Source organism: Haliotis rufescens, unplaced genomic scaffold (genome assembly GCF_023055435.1).
Source record: "Haliotis rufescens isolate VD_foot unplaced genomic scaffold, xgHalRufe1.0.p SCAF_2, whole genome shotgun sequence".
Lineage (NCBI taxonomy): Eukaryota > Metazoa > Mollusca > Gastropoda > Lepetellida > Haliotidae > Haliotis > Haliotis rufescens.
This window is the reverse complement of record NW_025963890.1, coordinates 67,173,474-67,195,550: the sequence shown is the minus strand read 5'-3', so window position 1 is coordinate 67,195,550 and position 22,077 is coordinate 67,173,474. Positions and strand designations below refer to the sequence as shown.

Genomic DNA, 22,077 nt, shown 5'->3' with positions numbered 1-22,077 from the left:
CATTTCAGATACACTTATGTAAATGTCCAAAAACTGCCAATTGCAAGAAAGAACAAAAGCTGCTTGTCATTGAACATTTCTGATTATTTTCGTCTGAACATTTCAGTGTTTTGCAACTTTAAACGTTAACATTTCCAGCAGAATGAAAGACGCCCTCATCCTACACCTACTCACTGAGTGAGTGAGTATAGTTTTCCAGCAATATCACGACTGGGGACACCGGAAAATGAACTTTACACATTGCACCCATGTGGTGAATCAAACTTGGGCGTGACGAGCCAACGCCTTAACCCACTAAAGTCTAGTCTACCCACTGTGAGTTACATGGTTACAGGGTTTCAAAAAACGTCTCAGATCTGCCTCACGATTTAACTGAAATACTGTTCAAGGTCGCATTAAACCAAACACATGTACCCACAACACAGTTATTGAGGTATAGCTGGACCAAGTTTTGAAATGAAACAACATGAAGATGAAAAAACTTTATTTCCCTTTGTGGAAACTGACAAACATATATAAACACATATAAGAATAATTATGGCACATATTTACTTCTCATTAAATAATAAGATCTCAAAGGTCAATGTTTTAAAGTCATAAAAGAAAATTAACTGTTGATTTACCGAATACTTTTCTGTGAAAGCATCGCCAACTGAGTAGTCAAAGCATGGCACAAAAGGTTGTTTCTTTACTTGATATTACAGCAAAGATGATTCACATCAAGGTGCTAAATGAAGGAAAAATCTCTAAAATAAACGGAATTTTTTTTGTTTACATACACAAACAATTCAATAACAAATTTGTTAACCAAACAGTGGAAAGAGTAGAGTTCCTCCAAACAAAAGTAGAGTAAAAGATGTTTGCGTCTTAAAGTTACTGTGAACGATTGTAGTGATACATAAATGTTTATTACCAGTGAGTATATATGAAGGTGCAAGGATGAATTCTTACCTCATATAACAGCTGTCATGTCACCTACATGTGACCACACACAGCCTTACTAACTGCTAATTGGCATAATTGTTTTCACGGAGATAATTATGTAGCTCTAACAAAAGAGTAATAAAAAAATTTAAAAAATAAAAATATTTGTTGAAGTAAACCTGTTACCTTATCTACATATAACAATAATTATTAATCATATAAGAGGATGATGCGGTATATCCCCAGAGAAGATGTGCATGTATGCAATACTACATGAGTCTTTTGTACAAAATATAAATGGACGGGTTCAAACGTGGACAATGCTGTCAATATCGGTGGACGATGACAGGGGATATACATGATGTGTATAATGGAATGTATTGGATGATTAACTATATCTAATCTGGACAAAAGATTCACAACACTTCAGCCCTTCTCTGATTGTTCGTGTCCATTATCACATGGGTGACATGGAGAATGTTTTATTGTTGGAGAAATATAATTTGAAATGTCAAAAGATTTTTGGACCAATTAGATATTTAAATTTACAATGTCTATGATGCATTTTCATGAAACATCCCTGTCAGACATGGTTGATGATGGAAGGAATTCAGATTTGATATACATGTAATGACAACTGAGGGACCGATTTAAGTACGAATAAATATTTTGCATCAAATTTAATTTTTTGGGCAAATTCTGAAACAGGATAAAACAAGAAATACGATTAGTGAAGAATTCCTTCTCCTTTTTTAAGAAATAAACATAGAATCTAAGGCAGTCATTTTCAACACAACAACCATCAAGTTTTTATGGAGCTGAGCTTGATACAGAGTGAGTGAGTTTGGGCTGACGCCACTTTGAACAGTATTCCAGTTATATCACAGCAGGTCAGCTTGATGTGGGAGGGAAGCCTGATGTGATGCAGGCCTCAGACATTTAACACTACCTAATGTAGGAACAAGATTCAACCAGACCTTTCAGTAGTGATAGGATTAACAAAATGGAGAATGGAAAAATCACAGTTTTTGTCATATTACATTATGATATGGTTGCATAACTTGAGTGTGACGAAGGTTAAAATGTAATAGTGAAAAGATGGCAAATTGGTTAATAAGTTTAATACTAATAACAGTAAGTGTATGTTCCTAAACAACATCACAATGATAAAAAACCAATGAGTGAATATGATGAGGGTAAAACTGTAACTAGTGAAAAGATTCAGTTAATAATACTAATAACAGTAAGTGAACAATATCTCAAATAAGAAACCCACGTGCATCCATCCTTATAATATTTTAGATATTTTAGATTTTAGATATTTTGAGTAGAGACAGGCAAGTCGTTTGATGTAATATCCCCAATACAAAGATTCTTCAGACATTAATGAAGATATGAGTCAATTTTCAATGTCAACACATTAAACACAATTGAAGGAATATTGATATTCGACACAACAAATAACAATAAAATACATTTCTACTGAAACATTTCCCATACTCCCAATGAAGATATGGAAGTAAGATTCTACATACTAATAGGAACTCATTTTGGCAATTTAATAGAGTCGTTCAAAAGAACAGAACACATGTTTTCGTACAATCCTTGTTTAACAAAGTAAGTAATGTCATCATAAGATTCTGAGTTTAGGGACAGAGTTCAGGGTCCAACATCAACATAGTTAAAATATAAATGAAAATATATACATATACATGTTGCACATGATAAACTCAGTGAGACACATCTAATATAATACACTGTGAAAGACATGCAAGTTGACAAAGCACACAAACATTATTGGCACATCCGAAGAATACAAACACATGGCACTACAGAAATGATGATTATTTTATGTTGCTTTTAGCAAAAATCCAATCAAAATCCAGCACGGGACACCAAGAATCAGCTTCAAATCCATGGGAATCAAACTCGGACCCAGGCCATATGAGCATTGCTTGACCCATCATCCTACCTTACCGCCTCCACAACAGATGTAAGTGCATCAGCTGCATGTATCAATATTATTAAATATGTATGACACATGTTAAAGACTTTTTACCAGATTGGACTACATAAGGGTCACATGCAATAAAGATCGATATCATAGTTATGGCCTATTGATATTATAGTAAAAAACCCAACATAATCATAAAACTTCATATCAAGACCAGCACTTTTTAAACTACAGCTGTTGGTCTTATAAGACATTTACGTCACACACACAATGGCATACATATGCTTCACTGACATGTTTCTTGCTCCAAATTAGTTGTGGTAGTTTAGAATCTGGTCACACAAACATTTGCTATCTTCAAGCTCATCCAGTGCAACACAGAAATTACCCATATTGAAACCCCATCTCGGTTTCACACTGGACACATAATGCAATGCCTACAAACAAAATTGTTTTTTTTGTCATTCTTTTTATTGGGATGCCAGGAGGAAAGAATGGTATCTGTACTGCGACAAGACTTTTGTCATTGGATATTTTACAAAAAGAGACATTTTTTTTCATCATTTTGTCATGGATTAGAACAAAGAATGAGTCTTGTCTTGCAGTGAAAGCATTATCATACATGGTGATGGACACACTGAATGCTTCACACTCTAAATAATTGTGGCAAGAGTGAGTGAGTGAGTATGGTTTTTGCAATATTCCAGCAATATCACGGCGGGGGACACCAGAAATGGGCTTCATACATTGTACCCATGTGGGGAATCGAAACCAGGTCTTTAACCACCTTTGTGGGAATAGAACCTACACGTTTGATCTGTCAAGTCAACCACTAGGCTATCCCACCACCCCGAGGGATGCTCATTTGGTACAAAATGTCTTTACGTCATGATTGAGATGATCACTTGGTACAGTGTATATATTTACATTTTGAGTGAGATGCTACAAAGATATAGTGAATATATTTTGGTACAAAACTATAGAAAGGCTCTGGAGGAATATACATATCTTTGAGCAAGATTGTTCATAGCAGTGTATGAAAACTATAAAATGTGGCCTTGCTTGAGGGGCTGACCATTCCTCAAGGGAGATTACAAGTAGGGATGTCACGATTCACTGATTGTACCAATGGATTGGTAGATAATTCTCACGATACAATAGGAGATACATGTAAATATATATTGATACAAAATTTTATTGAAATCAGTATCCATTTGTTCGCGTATCGATTGATTTTTCTATTCGAATCGAAATATCATCATATTTTCCGAATTTGACACATACGAAAATTTGTTAGTTTCTGACACTTGTTTGAATAAACAGAATCAACCTTTTCTAAGTATTATTATTTTACAAAATCATCAACTGATAGTGGTTAGAACACATAATTGTGAATGTGATATGTAATTAAAAAGGTTGCTTCTAAATATACGCATATAAAGTCGGTATTGCTGTATTGAGATACGTATCGTATCTTGACCTTAAAGTCCAGATACGTATCGTATCATGGGGTACCTGTATCGTGACAGCCCTAATTACAAGGATGGCAAGAGTCGTAACAAGTACCCACTAAGAACACAGATGGCAAGATCCAGTACAATAAGAAACATATGTCAAAATTATGTACAGTTACATCATCATCAGAGTCAACCAAATATTAAATGGTGTGACATCCATTTTCATTACAAAGGCTTTATGGTGTTATGGTGTTTACAAAAAGTTGGAATACATACATGTGTATATTTATATAAAGAAGTATTTTACAACAAATATTGGCCCCAAATGCATATGAAGATTCAACATGTCTAACAAAAAAACCTCAATCAATCATCCTGACGTAAATATTTCAGTCTAAATGATCAGTCATGCCTTTGAAACATTCTTCGGAATACCACAGAAAATAACTCTGTGTGTGTGTGTGTGTGTGTGCGTGTGTGTGCGTGTGCGTGTGTGCGTGTGTGTGTGCATGTGTGTGTTTTATTCTGGTTGCCAAGATACCTGACATACATGTGTCTACCATGTTCTCTAAATAGGCAAATGGGGCAGGCTTCTACAATACATGAAAGTTTACTCACAAATATACATATTTACACAACAATAATAAAAATTAAAATAAGTAAAATATATATTTTACAAATTGCATTTTGGACCCAAAATTGTCAGATGATATTCAAATCACTTGACATTCACTTGATATTTAAAACACAATAACAGTGCATACAGATGTTTGTATCGGTAATAGAAATAAAACAAATAGCACTAAAATGTTGAATACACTAAGACGAAAATTCGCAGTCATTGATAGCTGATTCACAACACAGCCATGAAATGAATTCTTTTTCATCCCAACAGGACTGTTTGAATGTTCAGTTCTTTCAACAAGTGCAGCACTTAAGCTGTTTTCCACTCCAATCCTGGAATCGGAGGTCGTCGTTTTTGATGATCTCGCCGGTATCTCCGCGGAAAGTCGCTGCAATCTACCAAACATCCCTGTTTCTCATACTTCTCGATCAGTCTCTTGAAGATTTTGTCACTTCGCAGCAAGTTCTCATTACCTGTAAATGAAGAAATCCCATCATTTTCTTTACATCACCTTGTGCATCTACTACATCTACTACAACTACTACTACACCAGCAGTTACATTTACTATTACAACTACAACCATATCCATTGTGTAAGATATAGGCAATATTCTTGTCTCAAAGTATGTGATTCATTCATTGACATTGAGTTCATTATGTCATAACATTCCTTCAAGTTTGAGATTTCATCCTTACCAATGATGATGAGTCCTCTACGAGATCTGGTGAGCGCCACGTTAATCTGGTTGGCATCAGTGATGAAGCCGAGGTTGTGTTTGCTCCAGCCGAGTGTGGGGTTCTTCTCTATCTTGTAATGGGGCAGAGAGCGTACCGTGCTGAAGATCACGTAGTCCCACTCACCTCCTGTGTAACAAATATGGAATGGGTGAGTTGGGCTTAATGCTGTTTCAAACAGTAAGGGATGAGGAAGTCCCCAAATGACGCTGGTCGTAGATATTAACACTTCACTGAAACCCATGAACCAAGTCATGGTACTGGCTTGTGTGTGTGGGGGGTGTCCGTCCATGGAGTCCTGAAACCTCCCTTTCTTTAAAAACAACATATATCTGTGATCTGGTATTTGTAGGCCCATCTTATCACTAAGCCAGTTAGAACATCCGAAAAGATAGACCCAAAGCTAATTCCTTGTCATATGACTTCAGTTCAGAATAATGTTTATGTTTCTGATAGCAGTAACCTTGACCTTGTCAACACCATCACTGTGCGTGTGTGTTTGTGTGTTAGGTACCATGCCACAGTTCAACATGGATACCCCACTCAGACACAGAATACCGACTCCGAGCCGACCAGTTCTTGCATGTATCAGGCAGGGTAACAACAGGGCACCATATGTTTTGCCACTCTATCCACTGGACAACAGAGGTGGCCTTCTTTCATTTAACTAAATATTGCAACTGGAATGGCCATTGATGGATTCATTTGATAGTGATTCAGAAACGCATGCTTATGATATTGTCAGAATCATGCAATGATTCCTATTAAAATCTTATGATTTTGGAAATTTACTAGGGCTGGGACGGGTAGCTCGGGTACTCAGCTCAGGTGCGTCCTGAGTAGTACCAACAGTACTACCCAGACCCATGGTTAGTCATGTGATATAGTATTTAATGACAAAAGTTACCCAGCACTCCATAGTTACATTACAAGTCACTTATGAGACTCTTTCTGATGATGTACACATTATTTGAATATAGACAAAGCTTTAGTCAACTTCACTGTATGCATAACCAGATCGTTTATACATGTATCTGAATACATATCTGAAAACAATACCCAAGCATACACTTTGAACCCAACTCTTGAGACCTACAGCGGGTACCTGGGTAGGGTCAGGTACTAGAGGGTAGGGTACATGGGTAGGGTCAGGTACTAGGGGTAGGGTACACGGGTAGGGTCAGATACTAGGGGGAAGGGTACACAGGTAGATTCAGGTACTAGGGGGTAGGGTACCCGGGTAGTGTCGGATACTAGGGGGTAGGGTACACGGGTAATAAATTTTGACTAGCCCCAGCCCTAGTATTTACCTTGGCTGGCCACAACAGTGTTGACGTTGAGACTCTGATGGTGGTACTTGGACAGAGCCTCGCGTATCTTGGTACACTGGGCGTTGTACTGCGACATGATGTTGATGTAGCGAGGGGAGATTCCACCCTTCTGAACCAGCCAGCTGAACACCTCAACCTGAACAACCAAGACAAATGGTTAAGTAAATAGAAAGTATCACTTCCTAGGTTCTTAGTTTACACATATGTGTAATTATTAAGTCAGAGCAATGACCACTTTCTTTGTCTTAAGTTTACAAATAGTAAGAAATGCACTGAACATTTCCTTTGTCTTAAGTCTACATGTATATAAAAAGGAAGTAATGCACTGAACATTTTTTTTGTCTTAAGTCTACATGTATATAAATTCGAAGTAATGCATAGAACTCTTTCTTTGTCTTAAGTTTACAGGTATATAAATAGTAAGTAATGCAGGCCACACAAGTAATTATGTAATTATTAAGTCAGAGCACTGACCACTTTTTGGACGTTAGTTTTGTCTATGAAATTATTGTACTGACCACTTTGTCCACCTCTGCCTTGTTGGACTTGGACTGTTCATTGCCCTCCTCTGTGGACACACTGAGGCTGTCCTCCACCCCCTCCACATGGCACAGGACATGGGGAACCTCCGGCACCGGCCACACGGCCAGGGGCTCACACTTCCATGTCCAAGATGGACCTGTGGTAAGTTTACCATCGTAGAACTCTTCTGATGGGAAGTCACAGAGGCGAGGGTGCTGTAACAAAACAAACACTCCTTGAGGGCATGTGGACAATATGACATTCTTTGGTTAAATATATATGAATTATGACTGTTTCAGGTTCAAAAAGGGTAGGCCAGATGATTCTGTGGTCAAACTATAAGGGTCCAGCACTATATTTGCTAAGTTCCATTTCTTAATAGGCCACAAAAATATAATAGTCTTGGTTCTCAGGCACCGCCTGCATTAAAACATTCACCGCACGTTTAGTTTTTATTTCCATTTTTTTTTTTTTTTAAACAAAAAAATCCTTAAATATTCCAAGTCTAACAGTGGTCAAATACTGAATTCCAGTAATATACTCATTAAGGAATACATCTATGTAGGGAGGCCCTTTCCCAGTTAATTGTATTTGGTTACACAACTGTCTATTTGGTTACATTAAAGTTGAATAACTAAGAAAAAAAACCAAAAGCACCGCCTGCCCGCAGCATGATTTCAATAGCCATTGCCGAAGAAGCAAGTCTTTTATTTTTTTAAGCCTTATTTCAGGATGTGCTGGTCATTGGTTTAAATCTCCGATGTAAATTGATGTACAGGCATCATTTATGGTTGTGAGTTTCACAAACCTCTACAACCTGACAAGTCATGACATGTACCAGACATAGTTGACACACATCTTTTTATGAGACCGCCCCCGTGGTCTAGTGGTAGAGCGTCCACCCGGAGAGCGGAAGTTCCGGGGTTCGATCCCCGGCCGAGTCATACCAAAAGACGTTAAAAGATGGTACTTGTTGTTACCCTGTCTAACGCTCGGCATTTAGGGGCTAAAACAAGGACTGGTCGTCTCGTAGTCAGTATACTGTGTCTGAGTGGGGTATTGGCTACAATAAAATAAGTTATTCAATTGTTGCCATGATGCAACTGGAATATTGTTCACTGCAGCGTAGATTTAACCATTTCTGACTCACACAGGTAAAATGACAACTTACCATCCTGTACTGAGTGTTGAGGAATGTAGCCTCAGTAGCAAACCTCTCAAACAGCGACTGATCCAGCCCCAATTCTGCAGCCTGCTTGCACTGAACAATTGGCCGCAGCTGCTTGTGATCTCCTATCAGGACAACCTGCTTGGCCTTGGTGGCAATGATAGGAATCATGCTTTGTGGTTCTGGACTCATGGCACTCTCATCGATGATGAGCTGGAAGATGCGTGTTGACTGGACCACCTTCCTATTCCCACCGACTGGGCAGGTACAGAGGATCACATCGCACTTCTTGAGTTCTTCACATGAGGCCATGTACACCAGCTTCCCATACTTCTTGATGTGGCCCGGAGTGACGGCTTCTGGATTGGTCTTGAACAATGCATCATACATCCTTATTTCCTCAGCATGAGGTTTGCCTGACTGTCGTATCATGTGGTGGAGAGACACATCGAAGAGTCTGGGGTCAGATCGCAGGCCTCGCATGCTCCTCTTGGACATGAAGTTGCGTTTGGGCACAGGGTAGTCCTGAGCCACGATGTTGCTGCCGTAGAGGCGGATGATGTTGGGACAAGCATCTCCAAGTCGACATAACAGCAGAACTAGGAATAAATGTTTCAATAAAATACTATTTGCACAGTTAAACAAGATATCAACAAAGAAACAACAAACATTTCCATTGTCATAAGAAATCTCTACTTAAAAGCAGAGTCAACTGTAGAATTGTACGACTATAGATCATAACATGTGTTCAAGATTCACTATCAAGTCATGAAGAGTTTCAAAATCATGAAGCCAAACATGAAAATTTGATATTTGTTTTCAGATGGAAAACTGGCAAGCATACACCTGATTTTCAGTGGTCCATTCATATAATTTTCACAGCTTTTGTGCCCTTAATGCCAAACGGAATCTGTTTTCGGCAGATAATCTAGGCTGGTTATTCTCTTGCATTGACAACTGATATTACCCAACATCAAAAGCATTAACTCAGTGTAAACTTCTCCCAATGCTTCATTAAATGTAATACCAGCATTTCACCTTCCATTAAAGAGTCAGTCTCATTAAGAAACAATAAATATATTTTTAACATTCTGACTTACATGCTACAAGATCCACAGCTTTGTTGGACGGACCACAGAAAAGCACCTGTTTCTTCTGGTCGTCTACACCCTCCAGGTGAAGGAATTTGTTGATCTTGTTGAAGAGGTACACCAGCTTGATCCCAGTGTATGTCTTACCTGTACCTGCAGGATATATAGCAACGCATGATTGGAGAAATCCAATGGTATGATCTGCTTTTTAATATACCAATGGTATGATCTGCTTTTTAATATAATGTGCTGATATAAAAAATATCTCAGAATCCGGTGGCAGATTGAGACAAAGACAGAAGTGACAAATAATGAAAACATGACAGCAAATGATGCAATGTCAGGAAGTGAGACCAGACAGGAAGTGTGACAAGACAGGAAGTGAGACAAGACAGCAAGTGAGACCAGACAGCAAGTGAGACCAGACAGCAAGTGAGACCAGACGGCAAGTGAGACAATAACAGGACGTGAGACCAGACAGCAAGTGAGACCAGACGGCAAGTGAGACAATAACAGCATGTGAGACCAGACAGCAAAAGAGACAATAACAGGACGTGAGACCAGACAGCAAGTGAGACCAGACAGCAAGTGAGACAAGACAGCAAGTGAGACCAGACAGCAAGTGAGACCAGATGGCAAGTGAGACAATAACAGCATGTGAGACCAGACAGCAAAAGAGACAATAACAGGACGTGAGACCAGACAGCAAGTGAGACCAGACAGCAAGTGAGACCAGACAGCAAGTGAGACAATAACAGGACGTGAGACCAGACGGCAAGTGAGACAATAACAGCATGTGAGACCAGACAGCAAAAGAGACAATAACAGGACGTGAGACCAGACAGCAAGTGAGAGCAGCAAGTGAGACCAGACAGCAAGTGAGACAATAACAGGAAGTGAGACCAGACAGCAAGTGAGACCAGACAGCAAGTGAGACCAGTCGGCAAGTGAGACCAGACAGCAAGTGAGACAAGACAGCAGGTGAGACCAGACAGCAAGTGAGACCAGACAGCAGGTGAGACCAGACAGCAAGTGAGACCAGACAGCAAGTGAGACAGCAAGTGAGACAAGACAGCAAGTGAGACAAGACAGAAAGTGAGACCAGACAGCAAGTGAGACAAGACAGCAAGTGAGACAGCAAGTGAGACCAGACAGCAAGTGAGACCAGACGGCAAGTGAGACCAGACAGCAAGTGAGACAGCAAGTGAGACAAGACAGCAAGTGAGACAGCAAGTGAGTCCAGACAGCAAGTGAGAACAGACAGCAAGTGAGAAAAGACGGCAAGTGAGACCAGACAGCAAGTGAGACCAGACAGCAAGTGAGACAATAACAGCAAGTGAGACCAGACAGCAAGTGAGACCAGGCAGAGAGTGAGACCAGACATGAATTGAGACCAGACAGCATAAGTAAGTGAGACAGCGTAAGGATGTGAGACAAAGCCGCCTACCTGGAGGCCCCTGGATGAGGGTGAAGCTGGAACTGAGGGCCCGGTCTATGGCCTCGTGCTGCTTGGTGTTATTGAGAGGCAGACCCTGGACTGGGACCTCTTTCTCCATCTTCTTGCCATAGTCCAGTCTGTCCTTGTCTGTAGTGATAAGAGTTACATATGCATTACCATTGGTTGCAAGAAAGGCAGTTGGAGCCTGATAGCTAATGGGTTACTGGTCAGTACCATCAAGGACAGTTATATCTGTGATATACCAATTGTAATAGTTTTCTTCTGTTTTTTAAAAGAAAATATTTATGTTTAATATTTACTCACCCAGTTTAGGAGGCCTCCTGTGCAATGCAACACAGCTTGCTAAATCTAACTTGTCTCCACTCAAGCTTTGTATCATTCTCATTGTACGTCTGAAACAGAGTTAACATTATTACTGACCATTACAGTCACTTGGTCATATACCTTAACATGCTGTGTGCATGTCACTTGGTGTCACTTGGTCATATATACCTTAACATGCTGTGAACTGAGAAGATTGCTGAGGCAGAGTAAAGCAATAATCACTCACTCATACACCCAAAGGACACTCCTGAAAAAGTCAGATACTGAAATAATTTATTGTGAAAACTAGTTACTGTTACAAATCAGAACAACACAATCATGTTCTTACCTGTCAACTTCTGACTTGAAGATGACCTCTACAGTGCCAGTACTCTTGGGAAAGAGTTCGTCTGGCACAGGACCACTGTTGGCATTTAAGCTGAATGTGACCGTCACATAATCTGATTCCATGTCCTTGTCTTTCTTTCTCCTCACTTTCATGATCTGAGCATGACCGACCCACGTGTAGGTGTCTGCCTGTGAACAGACATCAGCTCCACATCCTTCAGACACCTTCCTCTTCTTCAAGGCACACTCAACAGCCTCTGCTTTCCTCCTAGACCTCCTCCTTTCTGATGACTTACTCCTCTTTGAGGATTTCGTTTGCCTTCCTTCTTTTGTCAGTGGGCAAGGGACTTCAATGACCTTGTTTGAGATCTCCTCATCATAGGTTTCCCGTGACTCAGGTCTATTTTGGTCAATCTTGATTCGTATGCAGAGATAGTCAATTGAGGAGAACTCCCTTCGTCCAAAGTTGTCCCTTTCATCATCATCGTCGTCTCCCTCTTCTTTCAACTTCTCCAAAGGTTTGCCTCCAAACTCAATGCACCTTTCATGCACAAAACTAGAGGGAAAAGTGAATGTCCCTTTGTAGAAGGTTTTTGTTTTACCTTGGTTGCGTTTGAATTCGATGTTGACATTGTTGATGATGATGTTCTCTTCACTACGAACTGCCGATGTCGCAGATTCCATTTCCAGAAGAGGCAGCCATGTTCTCTGATACTCAGATATTGACTCAATGTTCTTTTTGGTCGATTCTGTAGCATACTTACTCAACACACCAACTGGATCTTCCATGTGACTGAGACACAGACTGAGGTTCTTGCAAACCTGAAACAATCTCACTTGTGGAGTGAGTAAACCCTTCTCTGGATTAGCAACCATCTGAACTTTGATGACACGTCCGGGTGTAAAGCAAAGAGTAAACTTGCAGTGGTGGAACTTGATGGAACCATCTCCATGCTCTGAGGTGACCATGTCCCTCACTGGTGCTCCAGTGGGCAAATCTTGTCCTTCTCTGGGTTGAATGTTGACCATTTTCTTCAATGCTTTGTGGTCCTGGCTGAACAATGCATTCAACATCTTTGCCCAGGTCTGTGTGTCCACAAAGTACACATGCTGATTAGGATTCACAATAGACACGACTTGTTTTGGCCGTTGCTTCTGTTTGAATCCTTGCTGCTTTTCCAGCATCTTTGAATACATCAGCTGGCTTGGACATCCAGTACAGTCATACAGCCTTTTCTTCCATTTTCCTGTGACGATTGTCTTTGTTGACCAAGGATCTTGTTTCTCCTCTGGTTTCTTACTGAAGTCCATCAAGTTGAAGGGTAATTCCTTGCTTCTGCTGGACACATGCTTCAAAGAGGGGATACAGAGCTCTGCTCCACTGTCCGAGACCTTGTCCACCACAGCATTAAATACCATTGGCCTCTGCGAAATCTTTGCAGCTCTCTTCAAAGCCTGGCACCCATTGCTGAAGTGTTTCTGTCTGGAAGTGGCATCATTGATATAGGCACAAATGTCAGCTATTTCTGATGATGAGTAGGGACAGGATTTCCCATCAAGAGCTGCATGCACCAGTCTGTGTACAACGAGGTCCACATATCTCCGGATAGGGGATGTGAAATGTGTATACATCTTTGTATTCAGAGAGAAGTGATTCAGCTCTTTTTCAGAGAGCATTGAACATTTGTATTCTGCAGATTCCATGATTTGTCGCCAGTGTTGAAGAGCAATTGCTTGGAAAGGGTGGACCTCATCTTTGCACATATTCCTTACAGCTTTAGTCAGGGTTTCATCATGAACTCCATCAAGAATCTGAAGCCAGATGTTCTTCTGGACTGGCAAAAGCTCTTTTCTCACTGTGTTGCCCTTGGCTACCCAGTTCCCTGATGCCACCGTCCTGCCAGGTAAGACTTCTCGTCCTTGCAGGTTCACAACAAGGTCCAGGAACTTATCCTCACTGTGGACAAACTTTTGGACATCCTCTGTAGATGGTGGAGACTGACATCTGATGGGGATGGAATCTGGGAACTTCTTTCTCAACCACTGAGCAATGGATGTATTGGCTTTGATCATGAACTCTTCAATGAGTGCATGGGCTTCAATATTCTGCTCTATGACTTCAGTCTCAATAAATCTTGGATCTTCAAATGGAACAGCAAACCTAGAATCTTTAAGTCTGTCCTTTCTCAAGTTCTGGGCAATTTCATGAAGCAGTTGGATATTGTCTTTCAGAGTTTGTGAAACATGATCCACTTCCTCATTTTCAATAACTTTCTGAGCATCTTCATATGACAACTTGCAGGAAGATTTAATCTTTGTTTTCATGACTGTTGGTTCCTTTACAAGCTTTCCTGATTTTTCAATGTGAAAGAAAATGGACAATGCAAGTCTTTCTTCATTTGGTAGCAGACTACACATGCCCTCACTCAGTGGTTCAGGCAACATGTTGTGAGTCCTGGACTCGCATGGATAGAAGCTTGTGGCTCTCTTCTGTGCCTCACTGTCAACAGGGTCCCCTTTCTTCACCACTGAGGCCACGTCAGCAATGTGAACTCCAATCAGATAGTGGTCATCCTTGGCAGAGATACTCAAAGCATCATCTAAGTCTTTTGAATGTGCAGGATCTATTGTGAAAACTTCAAGCCCTGTGCAGTCAACTCTGTCATCAGCAAGAACAGTGTCTCGCTTCTTCAGAATTTTACCAATATGAGTAACTGTGTCTTGAGAAAAGTAGGTCGGAACCTGATATTGCATTTCCAGGATCTTGAGACCTCCATTGAAGTCGGTGCCACACTCAATGATGTCTACCACTGCTCCAAGAGGGTACACATGGTGGATGCCCCAGGTGAGATAGACGACCAGGAACACATACCTTCCTCTAAGTCCTGGTTTCACATCAAAATATTTCTTGTATCGGAGTTGTCCATTCTCATTGATTTCATATGTATCAATCCTGTATTTGGACAAGGAAGGGTATTTCTTCTTTGTAACACCATTCAAGGCATGAATCTTTGGCACAGTTTTGCAAAGAGGATGCATCAGAAACCCTTCATCATCATCACACGTACAGGCCATGACTGTATGGCTCTCTTCCCTGAAGTTGCTGTTGAGGACACCAACAACACGTCCATACACCTTGTCATCTTCCTCAGCCCTCTTGTATATCACATGACCAGACACAGGATGGGAGTGAGGCTCTGACAGAACCTCCACACAAACCTCATCATTATTGAACGTCTGGCCACACTTGGACCTCCCGTGAATCTCAATATCAGTGTAGGTTTCCCCTCCTGACAACACTTTACACACAGCCTTGTGAGATGCCTCAAACTGAATCTTACACCGCTTGTACTTCTCAGGCATGGCTGCTATGAGTCGTCTCAACTCAAAGTCGGGTTCCAGGGGCCTATAGAAAGGAGCCCTGGTCTGTTGATACTGCTTGGCCTCGATGCTCTCAGTCTCCACATCCATCCCCATGCCACAAGTAATCTTTGTGTCCACATCACCATTGTCATACATTTCCTTACTTTCTTCAAACCATGTCTTGTCCGACTTTTCAGCCTTGACTTTGGTCACCTCTGGCTCTTTCTCTTCATGTTGAGAAGAGGGTGATCCTCGAAGCTCAAAAGCATCCTCAAGATCTGATCCATCATCCCCACTCGATGTGTCCCAGGCTGTGTACTGAAGAAGAGGGTTGCTGTCAACATTGAGCTGTGAGGGGTCCTTGCCTGCTTGTCCAGCAAAAGGAAGTGACAAGCCATTAGATGTTCGGTATCTTTGTTCACCCTTCTGCATTGGTCCACCTTTGAGCCAGTCAGTGTGACTAACCTGGATGGGTTCCACATGTTCTCGTCTTGCTGTTAAAACAAGAAGCGTAGAGTTATTTGTGAACTAGGGGTGAATCTTGTTCTAGTCTGCAATACTAAAGCTATATCAAGCAGCTTATTACAGTCCTACATAGAAAACAAATCTTGCAGCAGCATCAGTTTTAGTCCTAGCATAGTCTTCAGATAGCATGCAAATAATCAATCCTGGGAAGGCAAACCAGGGGTTGATAACATGAGCAACAATCCACTGAGCTGGGTTAGATGACACACTATCAGACAGGAATTACATTGTCAGCACTTAGTCATCATTAAAGTTGGCTCTAATGTCTCAAAATTCATACACTTCTACATATGTTTGTGATTGTCCTGTTGCCACGACTTTGTGTAAGTGGGCCCTTGTCTAGAACAAGCAAACCAGTGACTCCCAAGCTCCATAACTATACTACTTATAAAGAGTTAAGGAACACCTTACTCATTCATATAACTATAACTAACCTGTAATGACATCACAGATTAACTATAGTTATACGAAAGAATTTGGTGGTCCTTAACTTTTTGTTTGTCATATAGATATAAATCTATCTTCATTGTGCCAATATCTTATGGACAGATTATATGGCCGATATGTCTTCCTTGACAGGTCATAAAATACATAGAAGATACAAGGATAACAGTATGACTCTAAAGTTTCAGTACATATTTAGATCACAAAACAGTTTTAAACTTACGTCTGGAATGCCTTTTCTTCTTGACGTGAGCATTCTTGGCCTGTTGCGCCCGTGCTTGCTGCAACTGTAACACAAATATGTTCTGGTCATGTGACAACAATAATGAATTTGAGGATCCACAGGGGGTGCAGACACATGCAGACACATCATAGGTGAGCAGGTATACCATATTTCCTCCATTAACCAGTCAAGAAAGTTACTGTTTCTATAACATGAAATACTGCAAGGCAGTTTCCACACGACCACAAGGATTACCGACAATAGTGTGAAACACGGAGTATGGCTGCTGAGTATTGACTGACAGAGGAGGGACATCAGGTGGACTGACACCAGTTCATCAGTTCATGGCTCAGCTAGTCATACTGTTGTCGCAATGCTACTCAACGTTTAGTAGGGATATTGAGATGCTTCATACCATTGACAAATATAGTCTTTGATAGGCATTTAAAAGTTGGGAGAACATGAACATTGACAAATATATATAAGCAATCAGTTTAATGTATCAAGCAATATCCTTATCAATAGTTGAATGGTATATATCCAGTACACTACATTCATTATTGCCAAACAAAAACAGAATTACTAATCATATTTGCCCATTCGAACTCATCTTCAGGTATATCTAAGAAGATGTGGTCAATACTTGAGCATCATCCAGGTGAGGACCCATTTTTAGATTCCATATTAAATCATGTGTTTATCATCGCATCACTTGATTGAGTATTTACAGACTGCCGTCAAAAAGCTGGAATGTGCAGCACATTCATTAACATGTAAACATGTTTGTAAACAGCAGGGATGTGAGCAGGTTTTCCCCCACAAAGAGGAAAAGGCTAGGGGGGTCTGTAGTCCAAGTAGTCGTGATAGAAAACGTATGATGTCCGAAAACCTATGCTGCTGAAAGCTCTGATCGAAAACAGGATATTCTGTGCGGTTGTCCGGTTTTCGATCACATATATTCTGTGCGGTGGTCCCGTTTTTGATCATATTTTTTCGGAGAGTTTTTTTTAAAATCTTTGATTATAATTTACGAGGAAGATAATTTTTTTCCGAGGACTACTGTTTTTCAAAAAAGCAATTTTCCACGTTTCCGCATGGAGTTTCCACATCCCTGAAACAGACATGACTACAATCAGATAATTATGTTAAATGTGACGTTTAATATCATTACCTGTGTGGTGCTGATGTTGGTCCCCGTCAACCAATCAGCATCTGGCTCCATCGTCGGCTGCTGCGTAGAGGTGGACATCTCCTGGCGCAGCTGGTCCATGTACTTCTGAAGATGCTGCTTTATTTTCTCCTCCTGAATAAATGTCGACTTGCATTAGTTTTATAAGGAAGACTGAACATGGGTAAAACCTCCATATATCAGAGAACATCCAGAAAATCTAAATTAATCTTAATAAACATTATTTTAAACCTTACTGAGACACATGGTTGGCAAAGTTGTCAAAGGCCCTTCTATTCGCTGTGCAGAGTTGTGTCCCTTTGGTGTGCCAGAAACCTATGATCACGGGTGCGATTCCCAGAAAATGTTTCTAAGTTTGTCATCTCCATACGTATACCCGTACTAATTGGTTTCCCTCCAATATAAAGAAGACATATCATGACATAACTGGAATACTGTTCAATGTGTTTAACACAACTGGCCCACTTACACACTCACTCACTCACTCACTCACTCACCCAAACATCAGTGATTCATATGTAGTTTGAATCTATAAAAACAGAATTTTAGTAGGGATATTGCGATATCTGTCATAGAACTACAACAACAACCTAGGAGTACTTATAGTCACACAAACTTGAGATGAACCTGCTTCACAATGTCAATTTCCTATATATTCTTATGACAACATCGCCAAGCAATAAGTCACTTTCACCTTTACACCGAATATCTCTTTTAAATTTGGAACATATCTGAGTAAGGCTTAAAAAAATAAAAGAATTGGCTCTCAGGCAAGGCTTTTGAAAATATAGTGTGTGGGCAGGTGTAGCTTTTTGTTGTCTTTTGTTGTTATTGTTGTTGTTCAAACTAGTACGTAACCAAATAAACAGCTTGAAAAGAGAAGTAACTGCACGCCAGATTGGATCACATTGTTTTTAAGTATTGTCGCATTTCACTGCCGGGGTCATGTGTTCAAGACATAGTTGAGAATTTTTTATCCTTTTTTATGATGATGCTGGCTGTCCCTGAGAACCAAGACTATTATTTTTTTATACCTAACTTATGATGTAACTATACCTGAATACAGTCCTTAGCACATTCCACTTTGTCGAGTGCCGCTCTGTATTGTCCGTTCTTGTGAAGAGCTCGTGCCCAGAGCTCGTAGGGAATGTAGCTGCCGCAGTCAAAGAGCTCGCAGGCTGGAAACAGAGGACACAGGTGGAATAAACATGATATAACCTGCATTACATTACATAGGGATGCGACACAGCTCGCAGGCTGGTAGCAGAGGACACAGGTGGAATAAACATGATATAGCCTGCATTAGATTACATAGGGATGTGACACAGCTCGCAGGCTGGAAACAGAGGACACAGGTGGAATAAACATGAAATAACCTGCATTAGATTACATAGGGATGCGACACAGCTCGCAGGCTGGTAGCAGAGGACACAGGTGGAATAAACATGATATAGCCTGCATTAGATTACATAGGGATGTGACACAGCTCGCAGGCTGGAAACAGAGGACACAGGTGGAATAAATATGAAATAACCTGCATTAGATTACATAGGGATGTGACACAGCTCGCAGGCTGGTAGCAGAGGACACAGACAGGATGGACAGAGCCCAAACCTATATCCCCCTCCCACACTGTGACATGACATACACCGATACAACCAGCATACCACTGCATCGGTATGTCACACAATGTTGGCTCTGATGCTGGTTCCACCAACACTTATGTTTCCCCTCTCCCTATGAATAGAGACTGGTAGGTCTCAGTAGCAAGCTGCCTGGTACACATATATAGAATAGTATCCTTAAACTTGGTCTCTTATTAGTCAATATCCTTTCTCTTTATGGAGACATTTTTCACACTCAAAACATGAAAAAGCAGAGACAACTAATACTACATATACTATCTTATTTAACTTGCCATACATATTTCTTTGTCTCTGTCTTTTTCTCCAAAACATCATCACAAACAAATTATTTTATGTCTAATGTAAAATCTAAATGTTTTCAACCATTGTCAACTGTATTTCTTCCGAAAAAATTTGGCCTACTGGAATGTCAAAACATATAAAGACAAGTTATCTCCCTTGATCAGTTACAAAGGAACCTAATAAATAGCTGTTCCAGAAAATGTGTATTTGTATTATCAAATGACTGATTTCTGGCAAACTTCAATTTGCTTGTTTCTGTAGTAGATTCATATCCTGATTAAAATCATTTGGCATAAACACACACTACTCTCAGACGACATGTTAACAGCCTTGTTTGAGGTGAAGCTACTCAAATGTACAGAATGTCTTTACAATTTAATATTTTCAAACAGTCGGATTCCTAACAATTACAATTTGTGAAATCAGATTTATTTGAAAGGAACTTACCCTCTTTACAGTATCTGGTGCAAAGTCTGTACTGCCCCTACAACAGGCAAGCCACATAAGTTATTCATCCTATATTTCTCTTATAATAAACAAACATGAATACATGGGGAAAAATAGTTTTTTCATTTCTTTAGTAAACATTACATGATTTTATTAATGGAAATTGGGTTCAAAGTCGCGTCTAAGATTATTGCACTTATATAGCGGCGTTCATGTGTGTGTGAGTGTGTGTGCATGCGTGCGTGAGTGTGGGTGCATGTGTGGCTGCTTGTATAAGTCCGGACTGATGCAGATTTATAGTGCTTGCCCACTGAGATACCATAGCGCAGCATAACATGAATACCCTACTCAGATACAGTATATTAACTCCGAGCCGACCAGTCCTTGTTTTAGCCCCTTAATGCCAGGCACCAGACAGGGTAACAACAAGTATCATCTTTTGATGTCTTTTGGTACGACGCACCCGGATATCGAACCCCGGACCTTCTACTCTCCGGGCGGATGGTCAACCACTAGACCAAAGAGGTGGTCTTATCAGTATCAAAGAATAAACACTTTCAAAGTTTTGCACCTAGCCTAAAATTGGCTACTTGTATGACATCTGCACCGTCACTTAACATCCCCGCAAGCAATACTAAATGATTTATCCCTAAATCAGATTATTTCATCTCAAAAAGCTGCATCAGAGGGACTACAATTATTGATATTAGGATGTAAATATAAGTCTGAGGAAATTTTTTTTTAAATGATGTAACATCAACTTACACAATAGCCGTGACTTACCGCTTGGTAGCAGCACTTGGCCAGCAGGAGAATGAGATCGCCTCTTTTCCTTGTCTTTTCTTTTTGGGAGAACCAGCTTCTAATGAACATGTATGCTCGGAGAAGGTCGAGGCACAGAAAGTAGGAGAATGCTGGATTCACCTTCATGTACTCGAAAGCTAAATCCCTCAAGTCCTGCAGCAGCCCTTGTGTGCTCTGTTCAGTAATAATAATAATAATAACGATGGTGGTTATGATGATGATGATGATGATGATAATGGTGGTGGTGGTGATGATGATGGTGATAGTGGTGATGGTGATGATGACACAACTTATAGCAATATTCCTGATGGGAAACACTATGAATTGACTTCACACATTGACGCATTGACCCTGATCTTATCAAACTTTCTGTATCAAATCATAAAATGTATATCATCGTGACCATATTCAAAAAAATATCAGATATTACACTTCTGGGCTGGGACCAACAATCAAAGGAGCATGGATCGCCTAGGGAATCAACACTAGATCGTGAAAAGCAGCACTTACTACCAGCCCCTAACAATATTAATCATTTTTATAACATGGTAATTATTTAACCTAAATTTGATAAGGAGATAAACATACTGTGTTTTCAATGTAGAGCTAGGTTAGCTGTAGATTTAAACCCGCTAAATTGAATTTGGAACCGAACGCGCAGCGTGAGGTTTCAAATGTTAAATTTAGCGCGGTTATAATTATTTAAATATGCCTACCGACACTGACTGAAAATAGTACTATTCTATGAATATTAGCTTCCGCGGTGGTGCAGCCGTCAAACCAGCTGTTTCAATCAGAGGGGGTTTATTGTGATTAAATAGCCTCTGATTGACCAATCAGAATCGAGTAAATTCCAAATTCATGGTAGAATAATAAATTAATGTTGATTAAGCATGTGATGAAAATGTAAGGTGAAGTATTGTATATTACCGATTGATTAATGCTCCATATCTGGGTGTCAATGAACAGAGTCCTCCATAGCGAGGCTGCAGAATAGGCACAGGCCATGTTTAGAACCAGTTCTCGGCCAGGCTCTGCACCATCCAGGCAAGCAGTGATGTCCAGTAGAATCATGGCTGTAACACAAGGCACACAGGGTTACTGCAGTAGTATCTTAGAGTGCCTGAACTAAATGGACGCATCTGTCCTGTCAACGAACTTGACACTAGAATGTTTTCAAGCCAAGAAATGATGCTGTATACAACAAATAATCACCATTTACTTACATGTACATGCA

The 22,077-nt window shown here is 40.3% G+C and overlaps 1 protein-coding gene across 2 annotated transcripts in view; it reads right to left on the bottom strand.

Moving 5' to 3' along the window:
* Positions 1-469: 469 nt before the first annotated feature.
* Positions 470-22,077, bottom strand: part of LOC124134587 (helicase with zinc finger domain 2-like) — a 33,110-nt gene continuing 11,502 nt past the window's right edge. For both annotated transcript variants that reach the window (XM_048400435.1, XM_048400434.1), the window contains exons 5-19: positions 21,771-21,916; positions 20,820-21,014; positions 20,037-20,073; positions 18,718-18,839; positions 17,644-17,775; positions 16,473-16,536; positions 11,919-15,774; positions 11,570-11,658; positions 11,255-11,392; positions 9,817-9,960; positions 8,720-9,315; positions 7,545-7,763; positions 7,006-7,162; positions 5,657-5,824; positions 470-5,433 (exon numbers count right to left, since the gene is read on the bottom strand). In XM_048400435.1, the coding sequence (XP_048256392.1) occupies positions 5,270-5,433; positions 5,657-5,824; positions 7,006-7,162; positions 7,545-7,763; positions 8,720-9,315; positions 9,817-9,960; positions 11,255-11,392; positions 11,570-11,658; positions 11,919-15,774; positions 16,473-16,536; positions 17,644-17,775; positions 18,718-18,839; positions 20,037-20,073; positions 20,820-21,014; positions 21,771-21,916 (6,227 nt within the window). In that variant the 3' untranslated portion in view covers positions 470-5,269. The remainder of the gene's footprint in view (positions 5,434-5,656; positions 5,825-7,005; positions 7,163-7,544; positions 7,764-8,719; positions 9,316-9,816; positions 9,961-11,254; positions 11,393-11,569; positions 11,659-11,918; positions 15,775-16,472; positions 16,537-17,643; positions 17,776-18,717; positions 18,840-20,036; positions 20,074-20,819; positions 21,015-21,770; positions 21,917-22,077) is intronic.